The 22,534-nt window shown below is 47.0% G+C and overlaps 1 protein-coding gene across 1 annotated transcript in view; it reads right to left on the minus strand.

Annotated features, from left to right (window-relative positions):
* NGFR (nerve growth factor receptor) overlaps positions 1 to 22,534 on the minus strand; it is a 60,084-nt gene that overhangs the window by 31,871 nt on the left and 5,679 nt on the right. Inside the window, exon 2 of the mRNA XM_083408408.1 lies at positions 3,154 to 3,292. Within this exon, the coding sequence (XP_083264534.1) occupies positions 3,154 to 3,292 (139 nt within the window). The remainder of the gene's footprint in view (positions 1 to 3,153; positions 3,293 to 22,534) is intronic.

A 22,534-nucleotide genomic window follows, 5' to 3' on the forward strand; every position in this document is an offset into this window, starting at 1 on the left:
TCAGATTATCAGCCTGGTATTTGATACCCAGCCTTTCTGCTGCCATTCTCTGCTGAGGTTAAGTAGCAGCCATTGATTTTGCATGGGAATGTTATTTTTAGTTTATTTTTAACCAGTGCTGTGTGGAGCAGAACCAGACCTTTGTGTCGCTCCCCTGCCAGGGGGACTTGGTGCTTTCGAGGGCTTAGGAGCTCCTGTCTCTCTTGTCCAGAGACACCCTGGAATCACAGACCCTCCAAGTGTCCCCTTATTTTCCAGGGACAGTCCCAGATTTACAGAAGCCATCCCAGTTTCTGATTTGATCCTGGAATGTTCCACTTTTCCTTAGGGCGTCCCTATTTTTATCGGAGAAATGTCGGAGGGTATGGAGTTATATGACCCCCCCAAGCCAACGAGATACAACCTTTAGAAGGCAGCCCTATATAGGGAAAGTTTTATTTAATATTTAATGTTTTATTATGTTTTATATATGTTGGAAGCCACCCAGAGTGGCTGGGACAGCCCAGTCAGATGGGCAGGGTATTATTATTATTATTATTATTATTATTATTATTATTATTAACAGCACATCCCTATCTTCATTGGGAAAAGGTTGGAGGGTATGCAATCTGCATGCAGTGTTTGAAGAGAAGCTACTCCCAGCAGCAAAATCTCATTCTGTGAAATGCCATCTGAGCCGTTAATGTAGAAATATTTGCATCTTAAAGCTGCCGCTTGCTGCCGAGTCCCCTTTACTCTCGACCTTAAAAAAGGAAATCTGAGCAAGTGGTACAGCAGTTCAGGGTTCTAATCAAAGATATTGTTCCTTCCACAAAAGGCTGCCGACTGGCGAACAGCTGTAGCTGAATAGCAGAGCATTTGATTTGCATGCAAACGAGCCCATGTCTAATTCCCAACATCTCCGCCACTGAGGCGTACCTAGGGGTTGGCGAAACCATCCCCCAGTGGGGCACGGGCCTAGAGCAAGGGGACAACCCCCCCCAAAAAAACCCCTATCAAACTATGGAGTGTATGACATATACAGTGGTACCTTGGGTTACGGACGCTTCAGGTTACAGACGCTTCAGGTTACAGACTCCGCTAACCCAGAAATAGTACCTTGGGTTAAGAACTTTACTTCAGGATGAGAACAGATATTGTGCGGCGGCAGTGTGGCGGCAGCGGGAGGCCCCATTAGCTAAAGTGGTACCTCAGGTTAAGAACAGTTTCAGGTTAAGAACGGACCTCCAGAACTAACTAAGTTCTTAACCGGAGGTACCACTGTGTATATGTGGAAATGTGTCACAGTCAAGCACAGGAGAAGCTTCCCATTAGTGGCATAGCATGTGTTGGCAGTGCCCGGGACAAGGATTGTGCCCCCAAACCTCCTTGTGGGCATTGCACAGAAGGCAACAGGAAGACTTTGCTGCACCCCGTGGCAGCCGCTCCTCACGATCGCCTGCAGGCTGCCATGTTTGCCCTCTCAGCTCGGCAAGCTCCTTGGTGGGCTTGGCAGCAGGCCTAGGAGGAGGGCAGCAGAGAGCAGACCAAGACTCCAACTGCAGCCCATCCCCGGCCACCTCTCCTTGGCTGCGCAATGTGGGTGGGCACCAGCTGGTCCTGGCCGAGCGGGTGGTTCTCTTCTCTGTGCTTCTGCCAATCAAGGCATACCTCGCCCAAGGTCACACACCAGGAGATAGGCCCTGGGGAAGGACCAGCTCAGGCCACGAGAATTCCTGGCTCTGCAGGGCAGGAGTTCCACCCAGGGCCAGGCATCCCTACACTGGCCACTAGAACAAGGAAGCACTGCTGCAGCTCTGAAGGCCCATCCCGGGTGTGGCTTGCCTCCCCGCTGCTCAGGAAGGTGACAACCACATGGCCTCGCTGAGGGAACCTGTTGTGAGGGCATTGGGTGGTGAGGGCACTTTCTGTGCCCAGGGTTACAGCCCTCCTCTTCCCCCGCATGCTGCACCACAGCACAAAGGAGTGTGGTAAAGGGGTCCTTTTTTTAAGGTAAAGGTAAAGGGACCCCTGACCATTAGGTCCAGTTGTGGCCGACTCTGGGGTTGCGGTACTCATCTCGCTTTATTGGCCAAGGGAGCCGGCGTACAGCTTCCGGGTCATGTGGCCAGCATGGCTACGCCGCTTCTGGCAAACCAGAGCAGCGCACGGAAATGCCGTTTACCTTCCCGCCGGAGCGGTACCTATTTATCTACTTGCACTTTGATGTGCTTTCGAACTGCTAGGTTGGCAGGAGCAGGGACAAAGCAACGGGAGCTCACCCCATTGTGGGGATTCAAACCGCCAACCTTCTGATCGGCAAGACCTAGGCTCTGTGGTTTAACCCACAGCGTCACCCGCGACCCTTTTTTTTTTTTTAAGGTGGGAGGATGCTAATACAGCTCCTTGCCAAGGGTGCATGGGAGCCAAGTTACTCCTCAGCTCTTCCGGGTAAATCTGGGAAAGCCTGGGAAGTTACTCTCGGTTAGTGTGGACCATACTCAGCTGGGAAGGAAGAGCCTAAGTAGAGCCTGCTGGATCCGGCCAATGGCCCTTCTAGTCCAACATTCTGTTATCACAGTGGCCAACCAGATGTCTGTGGGAAACCCGTGAGCAGGATAAGTGCAGAATAGCACATGTCTGACTTGATCTCAGGTGCTAAATTCTGTGGAATACTTAACTTGGGGTGCTTTGAGATTTTGAATGTTCATCAACTATGTGAACACAGATCCACCCTAGATGATTTGTGTGTGTGTGTGTGTGTGTGTGTGTGTGTGTGTGTGAATATCAGCATTCACCAGTGCCCCTGAGTCATCTCAATTTATTTTTTTAATAAGCGAAATTTGCCTGGAACAGGTAGCACTCCCATGTACTGAATTTCATCGTTTACTGTTTAAAGCAGAGGACTGTTATTAACCATTTTATTATTTGTCGGTCAGTATGCTTTTTATTATTTTTTTTATTATTGATGTTCTGTCATGTGTTTTTAATGTTGTACACAGCCCTGGGATCTTTTGATAAAGGGTGGTATATAAATTGAATAAAGAAAGAAAATAATAATTCGTGGAATTTCCTGTGTCTGCCTCTTGATCGCCCTTTTGGGGCAATGATTTTAAGCAACGAGGTCATGCACACTTTTCAGGGATGGGCAAAGGATGCCCGTGTGTTACTTACTGTCCAGGCATGGTTCACAGACGGTTTGGTTCATCCCGCAGGGCTGGGCAACGCCTTCCCCGACGTTACAGGCTTTGCAGCATTCTCCACTGGCGGTGTACTTCTCGGTGGGGCAGGTCTCCTTGGCCCACGCAGAGCCCTGTGGCGAAAGGCAAGCAGAAGGTGTGGGTTACTCGCTTCCTGATATGGGAGGCATGAACACAGAAACTGTGGTGCAGTGGTTAATGTGTCGGGCTAGAAACTGGGAAACTGGCGTTGTAGTTGGCCATGGTGTTCACTGGGTGACCTTGGACCACTCACAATATTTTAGCCTCAACTACCTCAAAGGGCTGTTGTGATGACAAAAATGGGGGAGGGGGAACTATCTATGCCACCTTGGAGTAAAGGTCGGATATAAATGTAACAAATGAACAAACACAGGCATGCTTGTTCCTGTAGGCAGAAAAATGGGTAGTGATGCTTGCTGAGACCTATGAGACACCAGGCAGGCCAAATAGTGACACGCTGGATCAGGGCCCGGTGACATGGGTCGCTTCCACCTGTTAATTAAGTTTTGGCCCTATTTGTTTGCCGGGAGGCTAGACACCAGTCACATGCACCCGGTACAGTTATTGGCAGATATTGGCTACATCCAACCATATATTCAAAGCATGATACCACCACTTTAAACAGTCATGGATTCCCCCTCCCCAGAGAATGCTGGGAACTGTGGCTTGTTTTGAGCATTAGTAGTAGTAGTAGTAGTAGGGACCCGGGTGGCACTGTGGGTTAAACCACAGAGCCTAGGGCTTGCTGATCAGAAGGTCGGTGGTTCAAATTCCTGCGACGGGTGAGCTCCCGTTGCTCAGTCCCTGCTCCTGCCAACCTAGCAGTTCAAAAGCACATCAAAGTGCAAGTAGATAAATAAGTACCGCTCCGGCAGGAAGATAAAGGGCTTTTCCGTGAGCTGCTCTGGTTCGCCAGAAGCGGCTTGGTCAGGCTGGCCACATGACCCGGAAGCTGTACGCCGGCTCCCTCGGCCAATATAGCAAGATGAGCGACGCAACCCCAGAGTCGTCGGTGACTGGACCTAACGGTCAGGGGGTCCCTTTACCTTTACCTTTACCTTTAGTAGTTGTAGTAGTAGTCATAATATTATTAATGTAGTAGTAGTCATAATATTATTAATTTATTATTTATACCCTGCCCATCTGGCTGTTTTCCCCCAACCACTCTGGGCGGCTCCAAACAGAATATTAAAAACACGATAAAACACTAAACATTAAGTACTTCTCTAAACAGTGCTGCCTTCAGATATCTTCTAAAAGTCAGATAGTTGTTTATTTCCTTGACATCTGATGGGAGGGCATTGCACAGGCCGGGCGCCACAACCGAGAAGGCCCTTTGCCTGGTTCCCTGTAGCTTCACTTCTTTCAGTGAGGGAACCTCCAGAAGGCCCTCGGAGCTGGATCTCAGTGTCTGGACTGAACAATGGGAGTGGAGACGCTCCTTCAGATATACTGGGCCGAGGCCATTTAGGGCTTTAAAGATCAGCACTAACACTTTGAATTGTGCTCAGAAATGTACTGGGAGTCAATGTAGGTCTTTCAGGACTGGTGTTATATGGCAGGAAACTCCCCGCCCATTCCCCTCACAGAGCTACAGTTCTCAAAGTTCCCTTGCAAGAGTGATTGACAGCTAAACCACTCCAGGAAAACCACTTTCAGAAAAAACTAAACTCGACAGATTTGGCCAGGTTTACCAACAAATATAGAATTCAGAAATCTTTTATTGCCTTTGGATTTGTCAGCGATACTTAAGGGTTTAGTTTTGTAAGTATCTAGACATTTTAAAAAATAATAATAATAAGCATTTTCAAGCTGTAAATACTTCATAGAATCGTAGAGTTGGAAGGGAAGCCAAGGATCAACTAGTCCCTACTTGATGCCTAACAAAATTATTTTAGCTGGACTTGCAAGGGCTGGTCCACAAAGTCAAACGGATTGAAACTGAATCAGCCAAGGTAAGCCTTGCAAGTCTACAGACAAGGCAGCCCTGTCTACTCTGAAGTAAGTGCTATTGAATTCAATTGGTAAGTGGAGGGGGGAGACTGCAGCCTAAGAGAAAGATTTATGCCCCATCTCCCAAGCAATTTGTCTCGTCATAAAGCCAGACGATGCTGCTAATAGATTTACTGACTGCAGACCTGCTTCCCCACAATTCTTCCGGAGAAGCACATAACGTCAGAAGGGACATTATCTTCCCAGGAATCCAGAGGCCCAATAATTGAAAATGTATACTTTAAAGTGCTTTATAATCTGGTGCTGGGAGGATTTAGATGCATCTTCTGCCTCTCGGGAGTAGCAGTTAGCTTACGAATAAATATTACCCTTTTCCAAGCAAGGCAGTAATACGTCCAAGGAGCTATGTGGTTAGGCAGGCAACCTCTAGGGTGGAGCAGAGGTAAAGTCTGCAGCAGAGCTGAGTTAATTCTTTCGGGAGAAGAGCAGGTGCTTTAAAGCTTAGTTATATATTGGCTTGCTGCCTTTTTCGGAGCGCAGCGGCTTGTCAGGCCAGGGTCTCGCTCTTAGAACTCCATAACCTCCAACATGCCATTGATCAAAATCGGGACGCTCGTTTTTCATGTCCCAAACTCTTGTGGGGGGCAATTGATTGGCATTAAAGTTTGAGATAAAAAAAAAACCTTTAGCATCTTTGGGTTCTGTAAAGATAAAGGTAAAGGGACCCCTGACCACTAGGTCCAGTCGTGGCCGACTCTGAGGTTACGGCACTCATCTCGCTTTATTGGCTGAGGGAGCTGGCATGACTAAGCCGCTTCTGGCGAACCAGAGCAGCCCACAGAAACGCTGTTTACCTTCCCGCCAGAGTGGTACCTATTTATCTACTTGCACTTTGAGGTGCTTTCGAACTGCTAGGTTGGCAGGAGCAGGGACCGAGCAACGGGAGCTCACCCCATAGCGGGGATCGAACCGCCGACCTTCTGATCAGCAAGCCCTAGGCTCTGTGGTTTAACCCAAAGTGCCACCTGCGTCCCTCTTGGGTTCAGTACTCGGGTGCAAACCAGCTGACTGGTGCCGGAGCACTGGACCAAAAAAGCAGGACATCCCAGGATCCAGTCAGAAATCAGGATGGGTGTTTTGGGCTCGGGGAGGACGGGACTAAGAGTTACTTAAGTATTTCTTTTTCTGGCAGCTTGCTAAGAGGAATCTCACGGCACACCAAAGTCCTTCTGCAAGCTAACAATTTGGGGAATGGCTACAGTAAGCCCTATATCCAGCTTGGTAGGTGGGGAACAAGAATTTCAGGTGGGATGGAATTAGCTAGCCTTGTGTTGAAACTGAGTGTTCATCCAGGCTTCCTTTTACCCTGTGCTTTGCAGGCACAGATCTGCACTTTAAAGTTCTGTGTCTGAGAGATTTGTTTTTTCTTGTTCTGGCTCTTTCCCCGGGAAAAGCTGCGCTCTACCACTAAACCAGTGTGAATGGCAATCTGCGGGAAATCTGACTGCCATTTGCTCCAATTCAGTATCAAAATGTGGGTTTTCCTGGGGAAAGTACCAGGATTCTTTTACAAAACCGCTCAGGTACAGAGCTTTATAGCCTGGAAATGTGCATGAAAGGAAGTCTGGACGAGCCTTGACAGCCAATTGATTTCTCAAGCTACAGTATTCCTTGTGAACTGTATGCCCCATTATACACATTGAGCTGATTCAGTAGTAGCCCTGAAAAATGAGCAGCCAGCATGGAGTAGCGGTAATGGCAGACCTGTTCCCTCTTTGGTCAATAAAAGCAGGGACACTAGGCTACAGTCCCTGCCCAGGCTCAGCTCCTCTGTTGGAGCTCTCCAGTGCTTCCTTTCTAAGTTTATGCCTGCTTGGAAGTCATATCCTTTGACCCTGGCGTTCTGCTCCTAAGCTCAGGTGTGTTGATACAGAAAGGTGTTTTATCCTGAGTCTGACAGTATAGTCTAATGCAGCCACCCCCAAGTCAGTGCCCTCTAGATATTTGGACTACAACAGCCATCAGTCTCAGACAGCACAGCTAATGGTCAGGGAAGCTGGGAGTTGTAGTCCAGCAACATCAAGAGTAGGCTAGTCTACTCTGTCAAAAGCTTTCTCAAGGTTTCAGGCGGGGGTTTCTTCCAGCACTGTTACTTAAGGAAGAACCCTTCTAACAGGAAGTACTAGGGATTGAACCATAGAACTTCTGCATGCAAAGTGTGTGCTGTACCACTGACCCATGACTTCTCTTCAAAACACACAGCCTACAAAACACAGATGGATGGTCAACTTGACCATGCTTGGTCAACTAAGGACCAGAGAGGTAAGGGGTCATTTTGTGCCCAGGGTGGTCCTGAACCAGGAATATCAAGCACCAAGGTGTGTGGGGTGGGGAGACTGGACCAGGCTACTGTTGCTCAGCAATGAGGGAGTGAACACTCTGCACATGCTCAGCACCAACTCTGTTCTCTGTTCTTTATTTGTTTTGATACTTTTTTGTTAATTCTATCTTGACTTCTGTGAAATGATTCTGTTTGCCAGCTTGGATCTCTTTATGAGAAAAGGCCAATGAGATCAAGGGTAGTGAGGCTACTGTCCTCCAGATCCTGTTGGACTACAGCTAGGGATTGGAGAGGAATTCAGTTCAGGCCACATTAAAAGGCAAACCGACTTGGTTTGCACTCTCCAAAACAATGGGCAAACCAAGACACATCCATCTTTCAAAACGCACACTTTTCCGAATTTTGCAATCCAACCGCGTAATAGCCACAGAAATGCAGATATTGAGGGAAAGAATGCGTAAAAAGGCATATAAGTGAAAATAACATACAGACATGCATTGTTATTGTTTTAAGGAAAGACAGCTGTGCAAACATGTCTATCAAACAAAATTGCACACAAGCTTGTATTTTATCAGAAATTTGCCTTAAAATGCTGGAGAATTTTCACAAGGACTTAAGTGGGGGTGGGGGAATCACAAATTGACCATGGAAATGTGGAGAGCTGGATTTATGATGGGAAAACATGAGAAACTGCAAGAAACCAGAACTGGTGGATTCCCCCATCCCTAAGCACAACTCCCATCATCCCTGACCATTGGCCATAATGGCTGGGGCTGATGGGATCTGGAGTACAACAATTGGATGGCACCAGGTTTTCTCTCTCTCAGATCAGGGGGAGAGAGAGAGAGATCTCCACCTGTCAAATAATAAAAAAAATTAAAGGATTGCCTCAATGCTTTCCAGGGCTGGACTGTCACATTGAAAATAGGTTCCAGTGCTCCCCGCTGGCAGAAATTAAGTCCTGGAAGTGCAACAGGCTGTGTAAATAAAGGAAGGTCTTCTTAAGCAAGGAAGGTAAAAAGTGAGTAAGCATTGTCTCTTCAGTCTCTCTCTCTCTCTCTCACACACACACACACACACACAAAATCCACTTCTCAACAGCGTGTAAAAAAATGTAACATCCATTTCACCACCAGCTTTTTGGGGGAGCAGGATTGCATCCTGCCCCACACTTCAGCTTTGGGTTTTCCCTAAGAGTCCAGGACCTCCCTTCCCCACAGATTATCACTCTCGGGGGAGGACATATGTTCTGCATTAGGCCCATCCAAATGTGCTTGCTATTAACACGACTCCTGTTGACAAAGCCGTAGGTATTAACCCCATAAAGCATTCTGACAGGTGGAACAAAACGAGGAGAGAGAGGGGAGAGACACCTTCGCCAAGCTTTTAATTGCTTTCTAAGTCGGGCTCATGTTTGGACCAGTGGGGTTTCCTCCTCCTCCTTTGGAAAGAAATACAATGAACTGAGAAGAGAAACCTTTCATTCTACACTTCGAGGTGGTTATATGGGGGGGGGGGGGTTAGGCCAACAGGGCTGGCCCAAAATATTTTGCCGCCTGAGGCAGAAAAGCAGGTGGTGCCCCTGCCATCCTGCCACCTCTATATCATGGTATAAAGTGTATCCAAGGCCAGTCAAGCTATTGTGGTACCTGAGGCAGAAAACCCTCACAAAGGAGCTTTCCCCACCCAGGCAGTAAAAAATACAGTAATCTAAGTGTGAGCTTAGTTAATTTCCTGAATTTTCTATACGGCTCAATTGTAAAACAAAAATGAACCTCAACACACTTTACAAAATGAATAAAACAATTAAATGATTGGGGGTTTAAAATAAAAAAGACAAGATTTTTTTTTAAAAAAAAAGAATGGGAAATGTTTATAATGTATATACAAAATTATTTCAAACAGGTCAAAACATTAGCAGGTTTCTAAACACACTTGTAATGTAACAGAAAGTACAGATAACTTAGGAAGATATAAAATTGGAGAAGTATTGATATGCATGGATGGGATGGAGGGAGGGGAGAGTCAGGAGATTCTGAGCAATCTCGATATGTGGGTTTTGTATGATCTTTTGATGTATGTTTGGTTTCTTCTTTCTTTTTGAAAATCAAATAATAATTTTAATAATATACACGCCAACAGTGTGACGCGGCAGCTAAAAAAGCCAATGCAATTCTGGGCTGCATCAATAGGAGTATAGCATCTAGATCAAGGGAAGTAATAGTGCCACTGTATTCTGCTCTGGTCAGGCCTCACCTGGAGTACTGTGTCCAGTTCTGGGCACCACAGTTCAAGAAGGACACTGACAAACTGGAACGTGTACAGAGGAGGGCAACCAAAATGGTCAAAGGCCTGGAAATGATGCCTTATGAGGAACGGCTAAGGGAGCTGGGCATGTTTAGCCTGGAGAAGAGGAGGTTAAGGGGTGATATGATAGCCATGTTCAAATATATAAAAGGATGTCACCTAGAGGAGGGAGAAAGGTTGTTTTCTGCTGCTCCAGAGAAGCGGACACGGAGCAATGGATCCAAACTACAAGAAAGAAGATTCCACCTAAACATTAGGAAGAACTTCCTGACAGTAAGAGCTGTTCGACAGTGGAATTTGCTGCCAAGGAGTGTGGTGGAGTCTCCTTCTTTGGAGGTCTTTAAGCAGAGGCTTGACAACCATATGTCAGGAGTGCTCTGATGGTGTTTCCTGCTTGGCAGGGGGTTGGACTCGATGGCCCTTGTGGTCTCTTCCAACTCTATGATTCTATGATTCTATGATTCTATGATATAAATAGTATATAATTAATAATAATGATTTTTAATAATAACAATAAAAAATCAGCTTTAAAACAACGATTTAAAAATATTAATAACCATAAACTGAAAACCCAATTAAAACACATGTCAACACCCTACATGTCTGGTTGACCTAAACAAAAATGTTTTCAGCAGGCGCCAAAAAGGGTATAGCGAAGGGACCTGCCAGGTGTCAAGTGGCAGGGAGTTCCCAAGTGCAGATGCTGCCACACTAAAATACTGATTTCTTACTCACGCAGGATGAGTATTAGGTGGCAGCTGTAACAGTGCAGTAGATTAAACAGTGTCGTAGATTAAAGTGGTTGAGTGGGCATATTTGAGGCAAGGCGATCTTGCAGGTTAAATGGTCCCAAGCTGGGCCTTAGATGCTAATGGCCACACCTTGAACTTGGTCTGGTTGTTTTCAGTGCCAGAACTCCGTCTTGAAAGCTGCGAATGTCAACAGGCTTCTCAGCCCATCCCTAAGCACCCACAGCCAGGGCCAACACATAAATGGGGGAAGAGAGAGCAGTCACTGGGTTTTAGACTTCAAGCTTGGTCCTTCTCATTTTAGAAATGAAGGTTGCAATGATAAACACACTTTGCTGGGTGGGAGTAAATCTCACAAACTCAGTCGGACTTGCTTCTGAGTAAGCATGTGGTAACTCTATGGGACGTGTGGGTGGGAATTGTTATTTTGTTAGTTTTGTTTTAATTATTGATTTGTGCTTTTACCTGGTATTTTTTTTATCTTGTGAACCACCCGGAGATCTTGTGATGAAGGGGCGGTATAAGAATCTAACATATAAATAAAAATAAAGTAAACTATATACTTAACTCGCCGTCTCATGCACGCACAGGTTTGTATCTAGCAAAGTTATACTCAGAGGAGACCCTATGAAATTAATGGGCCTAAGTTATTCCCCTCCATTATCTGCAATGGGTCTACTCTGAGAAGGGCTAAGATTTAGCTGCAACCCACACCCTCCCTGTTCGGAAATTACATTTAAAAGTCAAAACCCAAATTCCACTCCTGCGACTGCACTGCTAGCTATCTCTCAGAGAACATACGCAAATTTCCCCTATGAATGTTGCAGGTTAACTTCTAAATATTTCACTTTCCACCCGACGGTTGAAGCAGGCCCAGGTGCCTTTTCAGCCTGTCTGAGATTATCTGTGTGGACAGAGAGGTAGACAGATGAAAGGGAGAGAGGAAGGCACATTTGTAGAAGGAACTGGGATGTGCACCTCCTTTGAACGGAAAATAAAAGGGAGTTGGGGAATGGAAAGGCTAGGCTGCAGTTTAAACCAAAAATGTCTACATGAAGACTCCTGTATAAGCACTTTAGTAATCCACAGCAGAGTGCATTCCTCCCCCAGAGTTTTATGGCGCACGGCAATAATACTTGGCATGTATATATACTTAACAGAGTGCTAAAAGCACTTTGCAGACATTACCTGATGTAATGTGCTTTCAACGCTCGCTTACATAATTTTCTGCAGTGGTACGACAACCCTGTAGTGCGGGCCAGCCTGATCACACGCCCATATCACAGATGGGGAGATGAAACTGAGAGGGAATTGATGAAGGCTGCTAGGTGGATCTCTGACAGAGGCGAGACTCAAGTAGCAGACCACCCGATCCTTAGGTCAGGGAGCCTGCAGTCACGGCTGCTCAGAAGTAAACCTGGCCAGGTTCAATGGAAGCTACACCCAGAGGAGGAATGGATAACCAGGGTTAGGCTGGGGTGTGGGGGGCAAATGCCTCCCTCTCTGACCCCTGAGACCGGGGGTAGGCAACCTAAGGCCTGGGGGCCGGATCAGGTCCAATCGTCTTCTCTATCCGACCTGCTGACGGTCCGGGAATCAGCATGTTTTTACATGAGTAGAATGTGTCCTTTTATTTAAAATGCATCGCTGGGTTATTTGTGAGGCATAGGAATTCGTTCACTTTTTCCTTCAAAATATAGTCCGGCCCACCACATGGTCTGAGGAATGGGGGACCGGCCCACAGCTGAAAAAGGTTGCTGACCCCTGCTTGAGACTCTCGCCAGCGCACCCCTCTCTTCATCCCTGTTCCACATCTGCTTTTGCCTGGCTGGAAGTGCAATAAGATGGAAGACAGAGTCATGTGTGTGTGTTCGCGCATGTGTACACCTCTGACTCAACTGTTGCCTACTGTACGGGGCTCAGAATCACATCTGCTGCCCCGCCCACCTTTTGCCTCTGGCCCCACCCACACCTGGGCACAGGAAGCCTTTGCGAGGTTGCTCAGTATGCAGTGTGGTCCTTGGGTTAAAACTAGTTTCCATCCACTTGCCACAGCATGTAGAAATGCAGCCTAAACTCCCTCTTAACATGACTTACAGTCAAACCTCAGTTGTTGAACGTAATTCATTCTGGAAGCCTGTTCGGCTTTCGAAACGTTTGACAACCGAGGCACGGTTTCCGATTGGTTGCAAGAGCTTCCTGCACTCAAGCGGAAGCCGTGTCGGATGTTCGGCTTCTGAAAAACATCAGTTTACTTCCGGGTCTTCGGTGTTTGGGAGCTGAATCGTTCAAAAACGGAACCATTCAGGAGCCGAGGTTTGACTGTACAGTGGTGCCTCGCAAGACGAATGCCTCGCAAGATGAAAAACTCGCAAGACGAAAGAGTTTTTCGTTTTTTGAGTTGCTTCGCAAGACGAATTTCCCTATGGGCTTGCTTCGCCAGAAGTGGAAAGATGTGCAGGCTTTTGCACAGCGGCACCACCCTGACAAGGACCTGACACGTGACCTTGCAAACACTTTTGATACGAGGGTCATGTCTTCTTTCAGGGAGGTGCTGAAAAGGCGGATGAAGCAGCAGACCATGGACAGGTTCTTCAGCAAGAAGCAAAGAGTGGAAGAGGAACCATCTTCGAGTTGTCCCCCAGAGTCTTAGATAATGTATGTACAGTACACTTTGGTGATTTTTAAAAGCTTTTCTGTCATGTTTAGAAACTTAAACTATTGTTCCTTCAATTTTTGAAATGCTCTTTACAGTATGTGTGACTTTAAAGAGCACTTAATAAACTCTTTTTGTACCAAATTTGGCTTTGTTTGGACTTTTTTTGACCATAGGAATGCATTAATTGATTTTCTATGCATTCCTATGGGAAACCGTGCTTCGCAAGATGAAAAATTCGCAAGACGAAAAAACTTGCAGAACGAATTAATTTCGTCTTGCGAGGCACCACTGTATTTCTGAACAAATATGCTCTACGTTACACCAGCTCTCACAGTTTTGAGGCAATTGGGAATATTTTTGAACATAAAATAAGGTGCATCACAAAACAATTGAGAGTGGAGGAGGGAGGGCTGTGTCTCATGATGACTAATCATACTGCAAGAAGCCGTTCCATAGGGACGCCTTACATAAATCCCACCCAGCAATTGTAATATCCAGGCAAGTGCTGTTTCAAGGGAAGCAATCCATCTTTGTAGGGGCACAAGGGGTTGGGCTTTGAATGCTCAGAAAAGGTGTTGGAACTGCAGTCTTTCGGCTGCAAGGAAGAAATAAGCCAGAGTTAGAGAACCCAGGGGGTTTCTTTCATAAATGTTGGTAGGACTGTATGCAGCCAAACTGTGCACACAGAGAGAGATGTGCAACTTGGAGGCTAAATAATACACTGTCACTGCAAATTCCCATCATCACAGTTGCACCTTTTTGGAGGCCACCATGCAGATATTATTTTTATTTCCCCCAAAAAATATGAAACTCAAAGCGACTTTTGTTAAAGTTGCACAAAGTTGCCTGTTCACAAGCCACAAATATTTTCTTGCGGTCCGATAAACCTCAGCGCAATAAATCCCTCCCTCCCTCTGTTTGGCCTGTGATGTGAACTATTTGACATGGAAATCAAGCCCCACCTCTTCCATGGAGTCGCCATGAGGCCTTGGATAAATCACCACCTCCCAGCCTCCCTTTTCCCATCTGTAAAATGGGCAGACGTAGCAGCCTCCATCGCTGGGCAGCAGCGGGAGTGAATAATTTGTATGGCAAATTATTCAACTTTTTCTCTAAACAATAAGTACCAGTAACAGCTGCAATGTAGGGTGGCCAGCTGGGAGAAGGGCTTTGATTTTATCCCCCTACATCGGAGGTTGAGGGTGTTTCTAAGGCCGTAACTAACTCCTTGTCAATTGAGTCATCTCTTTATTTTCTTTCCCCTGCCACTTCAGTCAGATATGACAACCGACTCTGATTTCCTGCTCCCTTTCAAGATCTCTAAATCGGGGGGTGGGGAAGTGTTCATAACTTAGGTTCTGTTTTTTCCTGGATGTGCGATTTCTGACCTTAGGGTCGTTCTACTTGAGCAACAAAAATTCACAAGGACGGTTGGAAAAGAACGCCTGCAGAGCTGGAGCACATTCCCCAGTTTGATTGCATTTCTCAGGCTCCAGATAAAGGTTTAGGGTGTTTGTCCTATTTGGGAAACACTGCTACTGCATTTCTGTGTTGTGGCCATGTGTGCATGTGCCCTTTACAAAGGGCACTTCTCTCTTTGCAAGAACCCAGCTGAAAGGTCAAGAACAATGGTGGGCCCAAGATGTCGGACACAATATTTACATGAATGGGTGGGAAAGGCTGTGGAAGGAGGATATTAGATTCACTGCTTGTTACAGTCTCAGAGAAAATATAATGAAGATGCTATACAAGGTGGTACCTAAGCCCAGCCAAATTGGCAAAAATGTATAAAAACAATTCAGAGGTTTGTTGGAGGTGTAAAAATTGGGTAGGTACGTTTATGCACATGTGGCGGGGATTGTAAGAGAATAAGAGAATTTTAGGGGCATGGGTGGTGCTGTGGGTTAAACCACAGAGCCTAGGACTTGCCGATCAGAAGGTCGGCAGTTCAAATCCCCGCAACGGGGTGGGCTCCCATTGCTCGGTCCCTGCTCCTGCCAACCTAGCAGTTCGAAAGCACATCAAAGTGCAAGTAGATAAATAGGTACCGCTCCGGCAGGAAGGTAAACGGCGTTTCCATGCGCTGCTCTGGTTTACCAGAAGTGGCTTAGTCATGCTGGCCACATGACCCGGAAGCTGTACGCCGGCTCCCTCGGCCAATAAAGCGAGATGAGCGCCGCAACCCCAGAGTCGGTCACGACTGGACCTAATGGTCAGGGGTCCCTTTACCTTTAAGAGAATTTTGGGACACCATATATAAAGAACTTAAAAAGATATTCAAATTCTTATTCATCAAAAAACCTGAGGCCTTCCTATTAGGAATAATGTCCATGGAAATTAAGAAAAATCATAGACCTCTATTCATGTACGCAACCACAGCAGCTAGGATTTTGATAGCAAAGTATTGGAAAAGCGATAACACCCCCACAAAAACTGACTGGCAAGCAAAAATGATAGAATATTTACAACTCGCAAAGATGACAGGGAGATTAAGAGGAAAGTCAATACAGAAATTTAATAAAGAGTGGATAATGTTTAAAGAATATCTTAAAAACTATTGTGATAACGGTAACTCCTTGCAGATCTAGAATGAATCTTGAAACATAAAGACAGTGTACAATAGAAGAGTCTTGATAAGAAATGGAGAAATGAAAAAACAATAATGAACTGTGTACAGGATAACAAAACAGTACAATGAGAAGAATCGGAAGTTAGTGTCTAAGGTGTGTTTAAGTTGTAATGGATGGAATGAGTGTTGTTTGTATTGATGTACTGTCTAAGTTTTATGTAAAGTAATGTTAATTGATGTACAGTGGTACTTCAGGTTACAGACGCTTCAGGTTACAGACACTTCAAGTTACAGACTCCGCTAAGCCAGAAATAATACCTCGGGTTAAGAACTTTCCTTCAGGATGAGAACAGAAATCGTGCGGCGGCAGCGGGAGGCTCCAATACCTAAAGTGGTACCTCAGGTTAAGAACAGTTTCAGGCTAAGAACGGACCTTCAGAACAAATTAAGTTCTTAACCTGAGGTACCACTGTATAATAAAGGTTATTTTGAAAATTTATAAAAAGAAAAGAAAAGTCAAGAACAACAGGGGTCTTGAAGCAGACTGAGCAGGCAAGCAGGCAAGTCACCCGGTCTCAGGCTTTCTTCACTATGTTGAGATGCATTTATTTAAATGACGGTAATACTAGAGGCACTGTATCAAAGAATCATAGGGTTGGAAGGGACCTGAGGATGATCTAGTCCAACCCCCTTCAATGCAGGAATATGCAGCTGTCGCATGTGGGGATCGAACCTTGGTGTTATCAGTACCATGCTCCAAATATCCATCTGTGCATAGTTGGTGAAGTGTAGAGGTTAGAGCAGGGGTCAGCAACCTTTTTCATCAAGGGGCCGGTCCACTGTCCCTCAGACCATGTGGTGGGCTGGAATATTTTTTTGGGGGGGGGATGAACAAATTCCTTTGCCCCACAAATAACCCAGAGATGCATTTTAAATAAAAGGGCACATTCTACACATTTAAAAACACCAGGCAGACCCCACAAATAACCCAGAGATGCAGTTTAAATAAAAGGCCACATTCTACTCATGGGAGACGTGGGTGGCGCTGTGGGTTAAACCACAGAGCCTAGGACTTGCCGATCAGAAGGTCGGCGGTTTGAATCCCCACAACGGGGTGAGTTCCCATTGCTCGGTCCTTGCTCCTGCCAACCTAGCAGTTCGAAAGCACGTCAAAGTGCAAATAGATAAATAGGTACCACTCTGGCGGGAAGGTAAACGGCGTTTCCGTGCACTGCTCTGGTTCGCCAGAAGCGGCTTAGTCATGCTGGCCACATGACCCAGAAGCTGTACACCGACTCCCTCGGCCAGTAAAGCGAGACGAGCGTCACAACCCCAGAGTCGGCCACGACTGGACCTAATGGTCAGGGGTCCCTTTACCTTTACCTATACTCATGAAAAAACACACTGATTCCCGGACCATCCACAGGCCTGATTGAGAAGGCAATTGGGCTGGATCCGGCCCCTGGGCCTTAGGTTGCCTACCCCTGGGTTAGAGAGTTGGACAAGGACCTGGTAGACCAGGGTTCCAATCCTCACTCGACCACAAAGCTCACTGGGTGACCTTGGGCCAGTTACTGTCTCTCAGCCTGATCTACCTCACAGGGTTGTTCTGAGGATCATATTTGTAGGGGGTAATGATGATGAGGAACAACTGATTATGGAACAACTGATTGGTTCAAAATTGGGAAAGGAGTACGACAAGGCTGTATTTTGTCTCCCTGCTTATTTAACTTATATGCAGAATTCATCATGCGAAAGGCTGGGCTGGATGAATCCCTAGCCGGAATTAAGATTGCTGGAAGAAATATCAACAACCTCAGATATGCAGATGACACAACCTTGATGGCAGAAAGTGAGGAGGAATTAAAAAACCTTTTATTGAGGGTGAAAGAGGAGAGCGCAAAATATGGTCTGAAGCTCAACATCAAAAAAACGAAGATCATGGCCACTGGTCCCATCACCTCCTGGCAAATAGAAGGAGAGGAAATGGAGGCAGTGAGAGATTTTACTTTCTTGGGCTCCATGATCACTGCAGATGGTGACAGCAGCCACGAAATTAAGAGACGCCTGCTTCTTGGGAGGAAAGCAATGACAAACCTAGACAGCATTTTAAAAAGTAGAGACATCACCTTGCCAACAAAGGTCCGCATAGTAAAAGCTATGGTTTTTCCAGTAGTGATGTATGGAAGTGAGAGCTGGACCATAAAGAAGGCTGATCGCCGAAGAATTGACACTTTTGAATTATGGTGCTGGAGGAAACTCTTGAGAGTCCCATGGACTGCAAGAAGATCAAACCTCTCCATTCTGAAGGAAATCAGCCCTGAGTGCTCACTGGAAGGACAGATCGTGAAGCTGAGGCTTCAATACTTTGGCCACCTCATGAGAAGAGAAGACTCCCTGGAAAAGACCCTGATGTTGGGAAAGATGGAGGGCACAAGGAGAAGGGAACGACAGAGGATGAGATGGTTAGACAGTGTTCTCGAAGCTACAAACATGAATCTGACCAAACTGCGGGTGGCAGTGGAAGACAGGAGTGCCTGGCGTGCTCTGGTCCATGGGGTCACGAAGAGTCGGACACGACTGAACGACTAAACAACAACAACAATGATGAGGAGGAGAAGGATATGTTGCCCATCTGACTGGGCAGCTTCCAACAAAATATTAAAACACACACAAAACAAGGAAGGGGGATAGCCATGCATGCTGCCTTGAGCTCACTTGAGGAAAGATGGGGTATTAATGAAATAAAATGAAAATGCAAATCTGTGTCCTTGCCTGCTCAGGAGAATACTTAAGTTATACTTCTGTGGCTTTTAGCACTCTGGCTAATGAGTCACACATCTCTTTCTCTGCCTCCGCTGGGTCTCATCCCGCTAATCACTTCGTCTCCCTTGCACCGCAGGCCCTCTGAATTATACATCCAGCACCCTCTCAGCCCTGTGCTTCAGATGAAGGGAAGCTTTTGCCTGTGACAGCTCTGGCCACAATACATCAATTAGCCTCCGAGGTGCCATAAATTAAACCAGAGGTGTCAGGGAGCGCCAGGAGCTGTGTCTGTTGCGGCCTCGGTGTTGTCAAACAAAGCTCGTCCTCCGTGGTCCAAAACTGAGGGAAGATGGAACACAGCCTAGCAAGCAGATAGGCAGACTCACCTTGCATATCGGGGACACTGTCGTGCAGTGGATAGAGTTTTTAAACTGCTTTTCCTTTTTAAAAAGGCAGTGCATATATTGCCCATACCATATAACCGGTCCTGAAAGACCTACATTGGCTCCCAGTATGTTTCTGAGGCACAATTCAAAGTGTTGCTGCTGACCTTTAAAGCCCTAAACAGCCTCAGCCTAGTATACCTGAAGGAGCGTCTCCACCCCCATTGTTCAGCCCGGACACTGAGGTCCAGCTCCGAGGGCCTTCTGGCAGTTCCCTCACTGTGAGAAGTGAGGTTACAGGGAACCAGGCAGAAGGCCTTATTGGTGGTGGCACCAGTCACCAGAAGAAGAAGAGGAGGAGGAGTTTGGATTTGATATCCCACTTTATCACTACCCTAAGGAGTCTCAAAGCGGCTAACATTCTCCTTTCCCTTCCTCTCCCCACAAGAAACACTCTGTGAGGTGAGTGGGGCTGAGAGACTTCAGAGAAGTGTGACTAGCCCAAAGTCACCCAGCAGCTGCATGTAGAGGAGCGGGGAAGCAAACCCGGTTCACCAGATTACAAGACTACCGCTCTTAACCACTACACTGGCACCAGTCTAGAATTGTGGAGTTGAAAGGGATATCTTGAGGGTCTTCTAGTCCAACCCCCTGCAGTGCAGGAACCTCAACTAAAGCATCCATGACAGATGGCCATCCAGCCTCTGTTTACCACCTTCCAAGGAAGGAGAGTCCACCACCTTCGGCTTGGTGTGGGTCCTAAAGCTATTTCCCCAAACCACGCCCACTTGCCCCTCACCTGATGTCATATGTGATGTCAGCAGTGGAGCAGCCAATCCCTGCAGAAAGCAGCTTTGCCCAGCCCTATGATTGGTGCTAACCAAGCACTGGGCACACAGCTGGCAATGAGAGGGACTTTGACAGGTGGGCGGGATGCAGCATCACAATGACATTGGGTGATGGACAGGTGGGCAGGACCATGCACCAGTCAAAGTTGGCCCGCACTGATAAGGTTGGATAACAATCTTGCCCACTGCACCATAAATACTCACCACCCTCCCCCCCAACTTACACCCCCCCCCCAATCTGGTGCTGGACCACACCTCTCATTCAACATTTCTTAAAACACCAACAATAGGGGTGTTCACACATTAGATTCAACAAGTGTACAATCCCTATACACCTGTATACCTGGGTTGATCTGCATGCTCGCAAAATTAGTTGCATGTAATGCCCAGCAAATGGGCACCCTGCTTACCTGGGTACACAATAGCTAAGCTGTACAAATAAACAAGTGTACCCTCTTTCACACAATCACTGGTACATGGGCAGAGGCAGCTTGTGCCCATGTTCAGCAAAACAACAACAACAACAACAACAACAATTTATTCATATCCTGTGCTCCCCGGCCAAAGCTGGGCTCAGAGTGGCTAGCAACAAGTAAAAATAGCACAGTGTACATAAAATCACACAGTCAATTAATTAAAATGCATTCTAAAATCAAATCAGAATCAAATTAATGGCAACCATTGAGCTAGAGTTCTATGAGGATTACAGAAGGAGAGAGGGGGTCAGACTGTGCCTTGGCCAAAGGCCTGGTGGAACAGCTCTGTCTTGCAGGCCCTGCGGAAAGATGTCAAGTCCCGCAGGGCCCTAGTCTTTTGTGACAGAGCGTTCCACCAGATCGGGGCCACGGCCAAAAAAGCCCTGGCTCTGGTCGAGGCCAGCCTAACATCCCTGCGGCCCGGAATCTCCAAGATGTATTTATTTGAAGACCGTAAGGTCCTCCATCAGAGGGACGCGGGTGGCGCTGTGGGTTAAAGCCTCAGCGCCTAGGGCTTGCCAATCGAAAGGTCGGCGGTTCGAATCCCCACGGTGGGGTGCGCTCCCGCTGTTCGGCCCCAGCGCCTGCCAACCTAGCAGTTCGAAAGCACCCTCGGGTGCAAGTAGATAAATAGGGACCGCTTACTAGCGGGAAGGTAAACTGCGTTTCCGTGTGCGGCTCTGGCTCGCCAGCGCAGCGATGTCACGCTGGCCACGTGACCCGGAAGTGTCTTCGGACAGCGCTGGCCCTTGGCCTCTTTGAGTGAGATGGGCGCACAACCCTAGAGTCTGTCAAGACTGGCCCGTACGGGCAGGGGTACCTTTACCTTTACCTAAGGTCCTCCATGGGACATACCCGGAGAGGCGGTCCTGTAGGTACGAGAGTCCTAGGCCATATAGGGCTTTAAAGGTTAAAACCAGCACCTTAAACCTGATCCTGTACTCCACTGGGAACCCGTGCAGCTGGTATAGGGGTGAATGTGATCCCACGGTGAGGACCCCGTAAGGAGTCTCGCAGCGGCATTCTGCACCCGCTGGAGTTTCTGGGTTAGTCTCAAGGGCAGCCCCACATAGAGTGAGTTACGATAATCAAGCCTGGAGGTGACCGTCGCGTGGATCACAGTGGTTGGGTCAGGGCGAGAGAGGTAGGGAGCCAACTGCTTAGCTTGGCGGAGATGAAAAAATGCCGCCTTTGTTATGGCTGTAACCTGTGCCTCCATAGAAAGGGAGGTGTTGAAGATTACACCCAAACTCTTAACGGTTGGCGCTATTATTATTATAAATAATAATAATAATAATAGCATTCGTACCCTCCTCCTCCTCCTCCTCCTCCTCCTCCTCCTTCTTCTTCTTCTTCTTCTTCTTCTTCTTCTTCTTCTTCTTCTTCTTCTTCTTCTCTGCATGCCTGCTCCAAGAAACCTAGTTTGAAGTACTTCCTCACCCCCCAAATCCTTGTTCCTTTCTTAGAAAAAGTAGGGTCATTTCAGCTGTCTCGCCTTTAATTTGGCAACTGTTGCAAACAGGACCTGTGCCTTGAAACAGGCTCAAACTATTTCAGTTAGAGCGCGGTGCTGATAACGTCAAGGTTGCAGGTTCGATCCCCGGATGGGACAGCGGCATATTCCTGCCTTGCAGGCGCTTGATGACCCTCAGGTCTACAATTTTGTGATTCTATGATTTCTATTTCTCCTCCTCATCTGCTCTCCAGGGTCTCACTCCAGGGTCTTTCCCATGAGCTGCTAGATGACCCTTTTCCACTGGAGATTCCTAGGCTGGGACTCAGCCTTGGGACTGTCTATGGGAAACTGCATGTGGCCTGCCAGTGGACTGTGACCCCTCCCATAGATTCAGGGACATCCCTAGCTGCCAAATTAGTGTGGGGGAGAGGTTGTCATTAGCGTGCAATTCCTTTCTCCTTCCCCCGTCCCCCCACAATCCCTGCTAAGCTGTCACAGGGCACCTCCAGACTGCTACGATGCAAACCCACCAAGCATGCAGGGATATTTAGGTTTGCATGGAGTGGACAAAAGCCATCTGCTGCCCTAGCACAACGAACCCATTTTTGAAAAAAAGAAAAATGGGCTTTTTGTGGTTAGGAAGCCAGAAGGAAGTGCTCTGGGAAGAGGGGGGTGGGGTGGGACAAAAGATGCAGAGGAAGGTTTACTCTGCAAGTAGATCAGGATGGATGCTCAGTAAGACCAGACACAGACTAACCTCCACAAGGGAGGGAGGAGAAACTCCATGCCGCACATGTTTAAAGTTGATCCATCAAATCTGCAGTTTC

The sequence above is a fragment of the Podarcis tiliguerta genome (assembly GCF_965153285.1).
Source record: "Podarcis tiliguerta genome assembly, chromosome: 13".
In the NCBI taxonomy this organism is placed as follows: domain Eukaryota; kingdom Metazoa; phylum Chordata; class Lepidosauria; order Squamata; family Lacertidae; genus Podarcis; species Podarcis tiliguerta.